Source organism: Homalodisca vitripennis, chromosome 1, assembly GCF_021130785.1.
Source record: "Homalodisca vitripennis isolate AUS2020 chromosome 1, UT_GWSS_2.1, whole genome shotgun sequence".
Lineage (NCBI taxonomy): Eukaryota > Metazoa > Arthropoda > Insecta > Hemiptera > Cicadellidae > Homalodisca > Homalodisca vitripennis.
The window spans coordinates 194,254,364-194,267,798 of record NC_060207.1 but is presented as its reverse complement, the minus strand read 5'-3'; the positions used below and the strand labels follow the sequence as shown (position 1 = coordinate 194,267,798).

At 33.4% G+C, this 13,435-nt stretch overlaps 1 protein-coding gene across 1 annotated transcript; it reads right to left on the bottom strand.

Moving 5' to 3' along the window:
• Nucleotides 1-6,346: 6,346 nt before the first annotated feature.
• On the bottom strand, nucleotides 6,347-7,555 carry LOC124354453 (coagulation factor IX-like). The gene has a single exon (XM_046804912.1). The coding sequence runs from the start codon at nucleotides 7,553-7,555 to the stop codon at nucleotides 6,347-6,349; it is 1,209 nt and encodes a 402-aa protein (XP_046660868.1).
• Nucleotides 7,556-13,435: the final 5,880 nt, after the last annotated feature.

Sequence of the window (13,435 nt, the reverse complement as noted above, 5' to 3'; positions counted from 1 at the left end):
GGTTTTTCAGACTAATCTATGTATTTTTCTGATCGGGGTAACAATACAAAATCAACTATGGCACGAAAAATACTAAGACCAATGGCCATAAATATACACTTTGTGGCATATTTTTGATCGTGGCTACAAGGCAAACTAAACGTTATTGACATCGAAAAAACAATTCACTCGATCCAGAAGTGCTAAAACACGAGCAAAGCCTACGAAACTGCGAGCGAATCCATGGATAAACTAATTGGTAGTTATATGTAAGACAATGTACATAAATATCCGCAGTCTTAAGAAGGAAAAATATGATGATAAATTTCCGTAACAATATTTATTTATAATACGCTTTTTAACTATTTAAGCCACCATGCGGGATCATTTATCTTTAGACCAAGAATTGACTTGAAGAGCAATCGAACAGTTTTACACTGTTTTACTTTTACATTTATATTAAAGCCATCAAACGTAAGATGCAGCTAAATTGAATTAGTAATTTTAACTCTTCTGCTATAAATTTATCTCAGTCAATTAATAAAAACGACCCTAACTTTTACGATTTTTATTACTATAGCATAATTTTTGTCATATACGTTAGTGTCATTAAATTAGTGATATAAGTGTCTTACTGTCATATACGTTTATGGTTCACCGCGTAGAAACATTGTTAACACATAAAAAATCACGGACTATTTTACCCTCGCTATACAGTCTCCTTCAGCCAATAGATGTTAAACTTAAACTTGAACTTTCAATAAAACATATCTGCAGGTGATTTCAGGGGCAGAGCTGTAATGTGGTTTGATACAACCAATTATTGTGTCTCTGTACGCGTAGAGTGTACGAAATACCATGTAGGACTCAGTCTATATTGGTTAAAACATCGTTTAATATCTACACTAGGTTGTGAACATATTAGTCACACGTGAAAATATGGAAATATGGGCCACAGGGGAACACAGAAAGAATCAAACATGCAATAGAATTCTGTAGAACAAAAATGCCTTACTATTATTCATTAAAAGAGACCTTAGAAAAAATCAGGTAAGAAATTCGGTAGAAACTTCAAGAAAGAAGGTAGCGTCAAATTATCAAAATGTTGGCAGCCCCAGATATTTATTATCTTAGATGATAGTTTAGTTCATTTAGATGACACCCTCTTAACAAATGGGGAAAGCGGTCCCCGAACAATTGGCAGTTCGGATGACAGCAAATAAGACTAAATTTAAAAAAAATCAAGAGTTGTGATAAAACTATTGAGTATTGTAAAAATTGTTGAAATCTAACAAAGTATAATAATAGTCGATTTAAGATTTAGTTTGGACAAACATAATGCAGTTCATGTACTGAAGTTAAATAGGAAATTACGCATTTACGTTCGAAGACTGTACAGTAGGAAAGAACGTTTCAGATAATCGTATAGTATACATTAAATATTCTATAATGTAATTATATTAAATATGGTACCAGGTTTTTAACAGTGATCATAAGAGAAAGTTAACTATTAAAACTACATATATATATATATATATATATATATATATATATATATATATCTATGAGGGAGGTTACGCCCCTATTTTGAACCGAGTGACTACGACATCGCCTACAAACACGTAGTGTTAATGACAGTAGAATTGATGTCATGGTTTATATTATGTGTAACTACTAACTTCTAGAAATCATGGTTAGAATCTTTCCTGCAGAAATTAATTTTTTTACGGACATACAATTATTTGATTGATTGACTGAAGTACTTAATTAAAACAATAATAATTTCGTAATCCAAATAAGTGGATTAAAAGTTTTAGTACAACATATATATTATTTTACTTTTAGAGGTGACGAGTCTAAGGTCTTATACAACGGGGCGATAGTGACAAACAAGTTCTTCTTGTGACCTCATTGGAGTTTGGAGGCAATGCGACACGAAATTTGGATGCGAGAGTGGGAATTGCGCTCAGCCCCCTGTACTAATTTAAAATATATCATCATTTGGTTAGTGTTGGATCACACCTCTGCTGTAGCTCGATATTTTGGCCGTTTTAGCTGGACATCGAAATTTTCAGAGAGGGCATCATACTAACATCCTATCCGGATAGATGAAGAGATAGTTAACAATTTCAGTGCCTTACTCTACTCTCTTCGCAATTGTTGAACAATTTTTAACACCCCCCTCTATGTTCCTCACACAATAACGTGTTATACTGTTTAAATAGCAATGTTTAATAATTTGTGAAGCTACTTGGTTTAGTTTCAAGAAACAGCATTACTGCATATCTGCAAATCGTTCAATGACGCAGATTGACGTAATCGTTATTAGGTCGAGTTTTTTAGTTACGTTTAGTCAATCTAATAAGCATCTTAATAGCGTAATTTTTCATAAAAAGGCCAATTAAAACTATATCAAATTTGCGGACTAAACGTTAAACGGATCATATCAATTTGGCGACTTAAGCATAAAAATCTTGGACTTAAGTTTTATAAACATGTTGTCTAGATATCAAGAAAAATGTAGATAAGTGGCGACACTAAATTCGCCTGCTCACACTCCATCCACATAGTTTTGTAATATGTCAGCTTCTTGACTTGGCTCGTCGCATTTTTGAGTCGAGTAAGTACCATAATTTCCTGTAAAGTACAAGTATAACTTACCTGCTGCGATTCGTGCGTCATACCCGTATACACCACACCACACCGGCTGGGCAAGTGGACTGCTTGCATGGACAGGATCGCTCATAGAGCTGAGATGGTGTGACGATATTTCAGTAATCAGTACTTAGTAACGGTTATATTTCTCCAGTATCTGTAACAGATACTGCGAACCAAAAATACTGATGACAGATACTTTGTATCTTGTACTCTGCATGGTTACAAGGTACAGATATTTTCTCTTACTGATTACTTTATTAGTCCCGAAGTACCCATATCCTCACTGATACCGAAGTAGGTACTCATTTAGAGTTGCAATAATTTCATATTCATACATTGCGCTAAAACTCTTTGTGTTGAAAATGATTATTTTAATAAATTTTAGTCCAAACAAATACTTTTGTCTAGTCAGTAGTTCAGCGTAGCTTTGTATATTTATGTAGTATTAATTTTATATAGTACATTATGTAACAATTATTAATTTTTTTTAAATATAATAATTTGATGTGTTTAGTTTTTATTTCAAATGAGATCTTGTTTTAGTTTTTTTCATGATACAACTCTGTGTTCACATATAAAAATAAACAAAGAAAGTTAAAATTACTTATGTCTTATTTTTATAACCTTTAATTATACCCAGTGTACCTAAACTGTTTACTAGAAAAAATACACAGTATTTAAAAAGTTTCATACACAAATACTGATTTTAAATGTCCTACTTATCAGAGTAGGTACCTATATTCAGTAAATCGTGAGCAAGACCAGTACCGTATTTGTACTGTAGGGGGCTCCGATGTATTGTAGAGAGTGGTAAGGGGAGCGGGGTACATTCTAGCGAATTCCTTCACGAACTAACCATTCAAAAAATATGTACATATAAATATATACATATATATATATTAACTAAATTTCGTAATCTTAATACAAGGCGGCCAACTTTTCTATTTGTGTGTATCAATACTATTTAATGCTTGTAGTTTAAACGTATGAAATAAACTGATACTACAAAAGTAGCAATACAATCAATAATAAGCAATATTACAATCGTCTTAGAGTTATCACAAACATCAGAATTACTAACCAATGAAAATAATCTTGTAGAAATAAAACAAGAACGACGACCAAAACAATATGATCAATTATGCTATGCAGACATACATTTTTTCCTGATTAACGATAAGATTTAAATGATATATTGTAATTACAATACATAATGTTATTTTATTCAAAAACAAAGTAAATTATTCATCGTCGACCATGCACAATGTTTTTAGGAATGAATGATAAGTGATTGACAGGGAGCCCCGACAGGCGGAGGGTCAACCGCAGAATAACGGTACAGAAGTAGCGGTTACAGGTACTTCGCCCATCTCTAATCGCTCAACGTCCACCTATCGAAATCTAAGCAGCGGTCACGCTCGGCTTTGCCCGCTACACTGCGCCATTATGTGTTTATGCATTACTAACAAGGCAAATATTAAATCTAGAAACGTGGTGTTGCAGAATTAGTAACTCACAAATATCAGTTACAGTTAAAAATATCCTTAATTCTGTTATCCGTTCAAATCGTCCATCGGCAATAATCAACTACCGTTTTATGTGTGTCCAGATACTCTAGAGCCACAGAGATTTAGGCGCTCCTAGCGCACATACCGCCATACGCGCTGCCCGGCCCACCTGCCGTCACTTTTGTTTCGATAACACGTACTAGACTGTAGTTTGAAAACTGTGAGTTTTTAAAATTTTTGACGTATTAACCATAGATTACAATAAGACCAAATAGATGGGCTATGCCTATCTTGCCAACATTGGGGCAGGTGAAGCCAGGTCCGCCATGTTTTCGTGGGATAGAAACTCAAACTACGCTCCGATTAGTGTAAAAATTCAGTTCTCCCGTTTCAATCAACTCGTGATCTACCCTACTTAGAATAAAGAAAATACTTTGAAACTTTGTATGAGTGAAGTCAATAAGCTATGGATGCCTGTGGTATCATTGAAATGTTCAAAAAATTTAGTTTTACAATTTAAATAATTAAATAAAGTCGAGAATCATGTTTACATTTTAAAACTTGACATAAAAAAGTTAGTCGGCTGCTACTTTTGCCGTTTTTTGGTCAGGCAAGTTTAAAAACGGTGGAAAATGTTGTTGAATAGTTGAAGTTTTCAGAACATATTTTCTTTTTTAATTAGCTTTTATGGTTTGGCCAGAAAGTTATTGTTTGTGAGACGTTAGTTTACGAGTGCCGCGACCGCTTGGAGCTCAACGCTCCGTGCGGTCCGTGCCGGGCCATCTGTTTCCTCGTATCGTACATTATAGCATATTATAAAAAGTAAGTAAAACACGCTTTATTTGTACTTGTTTACAGTAATTACTTCAAATAAAATCACATAAGTTATGTAATTAATGAGGGATTTCAATCTGAGTTAATACTCTAAACAAGTACAACTAAGAGTTTATTTGCTATTTATTTTTTGCATATATACTATAATATGAGCAAAGTTTGTATATGCGGGTAAATTATTAGATGATGGAAACATGACTTTAAACCTTATAATCCTTCAGCTCAAAATATCCCAAAACACAATATCTAAAGTTTATGTTTACATATAACAAAATGTATAAAGGTTTAATAAAATATTTTGTCTGTAAGTCTGTAAACATTTATTATACAATAGTAAGGCAGTAAGTAAGATTTATAGATTAATTTTAATAAAGTATGGAAAATTACTTAAATGTACAATAAAATATAGTTTCAACTTTACAAGTCAGTCAATTGTAACTAATCTATAATACTCAGTTGAGAAGATAAGGAAGTTTTAAGTCATATATTATAAATGTTAGTTTATTGACCTTTTTCAATAAAAATTGCGCTAAAAAGAAAGAAAATATAGAAATAGATTTGTTTTTAGGTGACCATTTCCAACCATGATGACAAACAAAACAAATGTATAGCAGGTCACTACAGTAAGCTCGACAATGGCGAAGTGAAGAGCGGGGGTGCAAGGCGTCGCTCCTCAGTAGGGTGACTCACGCCCGCGCCGCCATATTGTTGAGTATTATGCCATTTTTGCTTCGCAGTGGCTTCACCTGCGAGCACCCGATGTCCTATCTATTGGCCTTATTGTAATCTATAGTATTAACGGGTGTTAATCAAAATAAAGTTTACGTAACTGAGATTACAAATTTGGGTTCATAATTTTTCTCCTTTATTTCTTCCTTAATTATACGTCAGGAATGTCCAAACAGTCATTTTGTGTTTGGACTCCATTTTCATTAAATATATCAGCTTAAACAAAAATAAAATAATTCTTGTAAAATTCGATAAAATTAATGACTAAATGGAAATTCCACCAAGCCAATTCTAGGTCACAGCGCGCTTGCTTATACAGGCAGGACACGTGCTTTAGTATTTAAGGGGGTTTCAAGTCCAAGTACTTTTCTGAGATGCGCAAATTAGCCTAAATTGTATGGTTACACAAGTTTTGCTTTTCTATATTAGTTTCTTGTAGTATTTTGCAAGGCTCTTATCGGATGGATGTTTTGGAAAACACTTGAATATATATACTCTTTATAAAGATAAATATAAGTGACATTGTGGCCTATTCATATATGGAGGTTTACACATAGGTAGTGGTTTAACCTACTATATTCTTTTTCTTGCAAGTACAACAGTTAAGGTACAGATAGGAGTAAATCGTGTTGAATGTTTTAATCCTCTGGGATATCGATAATTGGATAGCCATCTGGATATATACTTGAGTACCTTTTACGTAAATGGAGAAATCTATGTCTGGAAAGTTCATCATCGGAATAATGACATGTTGGAGGGGTGACTTGAAATTCGAACAAGTCGAAGTCGTCTCTAAACAGAACATCCTCAAACCACCTCCATGCCGATTCAATTTTCTTGAATAGAATGTGGTCAGAGCTACTGCATTCAGTAATCTGGGTAGTGGCCAAAGCGAAAAGGATCCACTGACAGTACATATTTGTGGGCTCTAAAGTTATAGGAGCTCCGAGGTCAAACTCGCAGGGCCCTCCTGTGGTTCTGTGAAAACAGAAACTGGAATTGTGCGTTAGATGACCACTGTTGTATTTCTGACATCCTGACACATCCAAGTCTTTGATGTTGATGTTGCCGATCTTCTTGGGATACTGACTCCAGCGTCCTCCAGTGGTCACAGTGCCGAATCCAGTGAAGGTACCGTGGTCGTAACCGGTGTCATCTTTATGAAATGGGGCCAGCGTGTTGACACAGGCTGGCCTCAAGTAACGGCCGAATACCAACGGTTTTCTCAGAACGAACAGAACCAAATCTGTTATTTCGGGATCAGAGTCTGGTGGTTCCAGTACATCGATGATATCCGAGAGCGTTTCGTTAGAGCCACTCTCATTGTAAGCCCACAGATCAAAATCCCCTGTCAAAGCCACACTCGCTATCTTGTCGTCATGCCATTTGCAAAAACTTGTGGACAAGATCATATACTTACTGACTACAGTGCCGGAGCAATAGAAGTACTGAGCTCTCGGGATAGCAATTCCTATTAAAGCGAGGTGAGGGAACTCACCGGCTGTTGAGTTACCAGATTTCTGGGTCACTTTTGCACAGTTGTCCGTCGTGCCATCACAGACAAGCCTGGAGTACTGCTCACACTGAAAACTGGTTTTGAACCTATTGGCGAACTTCTGATCGATTGCCAGAGTCGGAGTTTCCCAGTTAGAATCGACCGTTAATCCCTCATTTATGGCAGCAGGGTGACAACACACTGGACCACTCGCTTCAGGTGTATTCTCACAGAATTCGTTGCCAACACCCTCATCCATAGCCATTCCGAAAATAGAATCCTCCTTGAAAAATCTCTTGATTCTGTTGCATTCTTCCTTTTTAGCACACACCATCGGCACATAATGGACCATATCAACTACATCAACCCCGTATCTAAAGGGTACCAGAGAACATACATGGCTATGTTTATAAACTTCTGCGACTGCTACTGATACAGCTCTAATATAATGATTTCTCTCGTATTCTTTAAAAAATAATAAACCAATGGTTCTTGGAGGGTCTTTGAAATCAATTTTTTGACTTTCTACGCCATATTTAATAAAAAGTCCTAAATCCATTCCTACAATGTAGCCTATAAAGCAGCATATGGGATTTTTACCGCCGTGCTGAAAGGTTTTACATGTGTCCTCTTTGTAAACATCGTACTTTTCTAGTCTTGTCCCATTCGAACGACACTTCTCCCTCTCAACACAGAACCATGGATCAGCAAAGTGGGGGGCTACCCAGTTCTTGGAGGCAGCACAGTAACTGTGTTTCAGATCTGACACCAACTTGAGCTGGGAACGTGTAGTAAGCTCCTGTGGTAAAACAGGACATAACATAACAAGCGAGATCGATAGTTTAAATAACATTCTAAAATATACCATGTAAACTTTCTCTGAAACTTCACTTTGAAGTATCTAGTGCAAGATGTTGAAACGAACATTAGACATGAGACATTAGAGGTGAATTAGACATTATATTTATATGTCATTGTTCTCTGGAATCAGCAGTAATGAATAAATAAAAAAGAAATTTGCCATTGCGATGGTAATAATTATTTACCATTAGTATTGTGTTGAAATCTTTAATTAGTCAGCTGCAGATGAAATATGTCGCGTTGGCTATGCAGATATGAATTTATCATTCAGTTACCAAACACATGTTCATTCATGTATGTATCATAAATGATTGTATTTTTTCAGAGTCAACAAATTAGTGCTTCAAATTGATTAGCCGTACATATCCGACCTCCTCCAATCAGATTAATGGAAATAAATATTCATGTCAGCGTAGATTTCTTATATCATGTTCCACTCAAGTGATTGTTGTGTTTAGTTGTTAAATTAACCTACTATGGTCAATTTAAAATAGTGGCATATCAAGAATCTGGGACAACTCTGCATATAATACTGTTATCAAAGTAATAAATATAATGTATTAGTACAAAATCATACATACTATATGTCTGTTTTCTGTTTTATACGTTCCTGTTGGATTACCTTCAAACTTTGCTCGTTCATCTTCAGAATCTGAGTCCTGGTATTATTCTATCTACAAGATTTCGCTACTATTTATAAGGTAATAAATAAAATACACTAACCACAAACACTTTGTGAATAAACTGATACAACGGAGTTTAGAGGGGCCTATCAGATTGTAGCTGCTCTTCAAACTTTTGGCCCCAAAATCAATAAAATTCCTCCTTGGACCAAGAAAAATCCATACAGGGTGAGGCAGACCACTCGTACAGTACGCATAGCGGCCAAACCAAACGAGGTAGATTATTCGTAACAACTTAAACCCCCCTATTTCCACCCCAAAGAATTTGGAGAAATTATTTTGAAATCTCTAAAACTCCCCAAAAGGGTAGTTTTTGGGGGGTAAGGGTGGTTTTTGGAAAATTTTCAAATATAAAGGTATGTTGAGTTATACCTCATTTTAAAGGTATTTCTTCACTGATTATTTTGATGCAAAAAGTTTGAACCTATCTTGCCGCTTATGTACAGGGTACACCAAAACGTTAAAAAATCAGGGGTTTGTGGGTAAATTTATTGCAACTACCTGCACAAATGTAGAGAGACGATATTTTTATTCAAAACTAATGATGAGACGGCTTATCGAAAAATATCATCAGATGTCACCCTACCCCAAAATTTACACATTTTAAAAATACATAGAATTTTGAAATACTTCACAGCCCCAATCTTAAAAAACTCAAATAGCAACCTAGGTTGTGTTGTATCATTAGAAAGGTCTTTAAAAAATAAACATTTTCTACATTTAAAGTTTGTTTCTATCTCCAATGGTTTCAAAACTGTAGTACAAAAATAGATTTTTTAATAATTTTACTCAATGTATTTATTATAAAAGTCAGTGCAATGTGGAAGTAAAAAATAGTTCCAACAGTAAACTGGTCTCTTATGTTTATGACTGAAAAAAATACTGTACCCAATTTTTAAAAGTCTTTTAAAATTTAAAAAGGTATTGGAACACCGTAAACTACAATGTCTTATGATAAGTGCTGAGTTCTATCATGAAACAGGAAAATTTCCCAGTTATTAAATTAGTACATTTTGAATTATAAAAAGTTTTACACTTAAATTACTCAAAATGTATAGGAGAAAACCTGTTGTTATTTTTTTTTTCAATCACTTATGTATAAGAAAATTGAACATAGTAGTTAAATTAAGAAAATATGTGGTTGTGCTGTCATAAAACGATGTTTACACAGAACAGTTTATCACATTTAACACTTTCTTTCAACCTATACTTTTAAAGATAGCTTTATTATACTTTTCTTTTTCTATTTAACTGATTTTTCCATAAACTTTTACGATATTTCAATAGTTATCCAGCTATTTGTGGCAGATCGAATCCAACAGATCAGCGATAATTATAATCGGTATAGCCATTATTGAGTCTTTCTAATCTGACTTTGTTTTTCCTGTATGAAGATGACAGAAATTATTTTTCCATTAAATATGATTTAAGAAATTACATGTTTTTTAATGTTTCTTTTAATAAAATAAAATGTTTATAAAAATTAAAATAATTTCACTCCCTCTGTCATCCCTCATGTATATACCTTACAATTTTTCATTTTATCTTCAGCCTGGTTTATTTGGTCCTAATTATAAAAGGGCCTAAAATACATTTTGTTATGTTAGTAATCTCATGTAAGATGATCAAAAGATATTTAATACTTTTTTCTAATTAGAGAAGTTCTTAAAAAGCTATGAATTTGGTATTTAAAAAATATCTAACCAAATCTCAATTGCACCATCTTAATGCACACATTTTGACGATGGCACACATGTGACGAGATGTACCATGCAGCTAGTGCTCGAACATGTACTACTTTTATCTGAAGATAAAATAATTTAGAAACCCGAGTTTGAAAGTTACCCTCAAAATATTTACTAAATCTACAATAACATTATCTGCATTAACATTTTTCTTGTTTATTTCTGTGTTTAGATGTATAAACCAAACAATTTAAAAACAATAACGTACGGTTTTTATATTGATAACTGGTTTTTGTCTCTTCTCAACCAAACTGCAACTTTGAAAATTCACAACTTTGTCAACTAATTAAAGGCTGTTGTACATTCACATTCAATAAATAAGTATATATATATATATATATTTACTTATTTCTTTTTTCAAAACTGAAATACAGTATTACAGTTAACGAGTCTCCTCAGAGACTGTAATTTATGTACATTCACATTCAATAAATAAGTATACATATTTACTTATTTCTTTTTTCAAAACTGAAATACAGTATTGCTGTTAACGAGTCTCCTCAGAAACTGTAATTTATGTACATTTACATTCAATAAATAAGTATACATATTTACTTATTTCTTTTTTCAAAACTGAAATACAGTATTACAGTTAACAAGTCTCCTCAGAAACTGTAATTTATGTACATTCACATTCAATAAATAAGTATACATATTTACTTATTTCTTTTTTCAAAACTGAAATACAGTATTGCAGTTAACGAGCCTCCTCAGAAACTGTAATTTATGTACATTCACATTCAATAAATAAGTATACATATTTACTTATTTCTTTTTTCAAAACTGAAATACAGTATTGCAGTTAACGAGTCTCCTCAGAAACTGTAATTTATGTACATTCACATTCAATAAATAAGTATACATATTTACTTATTTCTTTTTTCAAAACTGAAATACAGTATTGCAGTTAACGAGTCTCCTCAGAAACTGTAATTTATGTACATTCACATTCAATAAATAAGTATACATATTTACTTATTTCTTTTTTCAAAACTGAAATACAGTATTGCAGTTAACGAGTCTCCTCAAAAACAGTATATATCAGTATCTGTAAACAAAATTGATTTGGAATGAATATAGAAACACCATTTTATTAAACTAATGCTCATATAAAATCTTAAATTCTAGTGATAATTATTTTGCATTATAAGGTAGGATAAACTCTATGTATATTCATTATATACACTAATAAATAACTTTATAGAAAAGAACACAATTTCTAAGTCTTTTGATTGGTTACTTTTCTCTAAAAGTATAAGAAACTGGTTTGTATAGAATCACAAATACATAAAAACCATCACTATTTTGTAATTACAACTAAGACATATCAATCGTTTGTTAATATATTCATTGAGCTTTTTTTCAATGCTACGAAATTATTAAACTATAAAGGTAATTGGCAGTAGCTGTACTATATTTAAAACTATAAGATACTTTTATAAAATACAAAAAATCAACAGCTTTGGTATTTGTATTTAACTCAGTGGATTGCTACTATTTAGCTCATCTATATACAAAATTTTGAATTTATTATTTGCTGTAAATCATTACAAACATACTTGTTGGTTTATTTCCTAACAAGGTGGGTTAATACTGTTCTTAAAATACACTAAATTCAATTAAACCATAACAGTTACTGCTGTGAAATGTTTAACCCTAGAACACTACCGTGTTTTGATATACCTTTGTTACTGTCGATACGTAAATTTTACGTAGCATGTTTATTTTTGTTTTTTAGGTTAAGTAAAGGTTTATTTTCATGCCTGTGTATTGTGTTTGTGTATTTTCTTGCCTATGTGCTTACTTAAGGTGATGATGTGATGTGTGTGTGTTTAAGCGTGTGTGTAATGCGTCCATGTGTGATACATGGTGTTTTCCTAACCTTATCTTCATATCTAAAATGCCATAAACTCATCCTTTCCAAAAAGCCTACAAATTGTCTACTAACTCCAAGACTTTTATTTACCAAAAAAAAAGCTAAAATAGGTTTAGTTACTTATTTTACTATACACACTTATACGTAAAATATACTATTTTGTTTATCAAGCAATACTACCGCTTCGTAAAATAGACGCACGGCCTAAATATAAATCAATATTGAGATAAGAAAAAGAACTACACACACCCTTACACTTCGGAGGACGAATGACCATTGATCAGTAGAAGCACTGCCCAAAGCTTAAACCGGAAGGATGGGGGGGGGGGAGAATAGGTGTGACTATAAACATGACGCATATACGTAAAACTTACGCACGGTAGAGTTCTAGGGTTAAAATTGGTGCCACATGATTTGTACCGGATAAGAGAATTTCCTATTTTCGGTGAGCAAAGGAGGGTACCACAGTGTGGCAGTACATTAAAATCAAATCTTAGCACCTACTTATGACGTGGACTTTCCACTGTATTTTTTTTTTATTATATGCTTGTACAATTTTCATATTCCTCAAAAGCATAACAATTGCATATACAGGGTGACAATTAAGTCTGGAACCTCTTTTTTAATTTTTGAACCACAATAGAAAGAAATACTAAAGTTCACACGTGCTTACTGGTGATAGTAACGCACACATCTGCCCAATTACCAACCGGATAATCCCTTTGGGGGACGGTCCACAAGGAGTCAGACAAAATTCTTAAATAGCAGCATAGGTCAAGTTTGGTATCAAATTAAAGGTCTTACTTAGCAGCAGAGTACAATGCCGCAAACCGGACTTCAAAAGGTGGATTCATTCAGTAGCTATAGCTATTTGAATTTTAAAACAATTGAACAATGTAAATTATTAAGTATTACAAGTAAACACCAATTTTTAAGTACCTGTGATCAAAGTAAGTGTTCACTCCTTGCGGACCGTCCCCCAAAGGGATTATGCGGTCGGTAATTGGGCAGATGTGTGCGTTACTATCACCAGTAAGCACGTGTGAACTTTGGTATTTTTTTCTATT

What these genes read in the sequence shown, in the direction of transcription:
- LOC124354453 (XM_046804912.1), bottom strand. Translation starts at nt 7,555, where the DNA reads ATGGTCCATTATGTGCCGATGGTGTGTGCTAAAAAGGAAGAATGCAAC.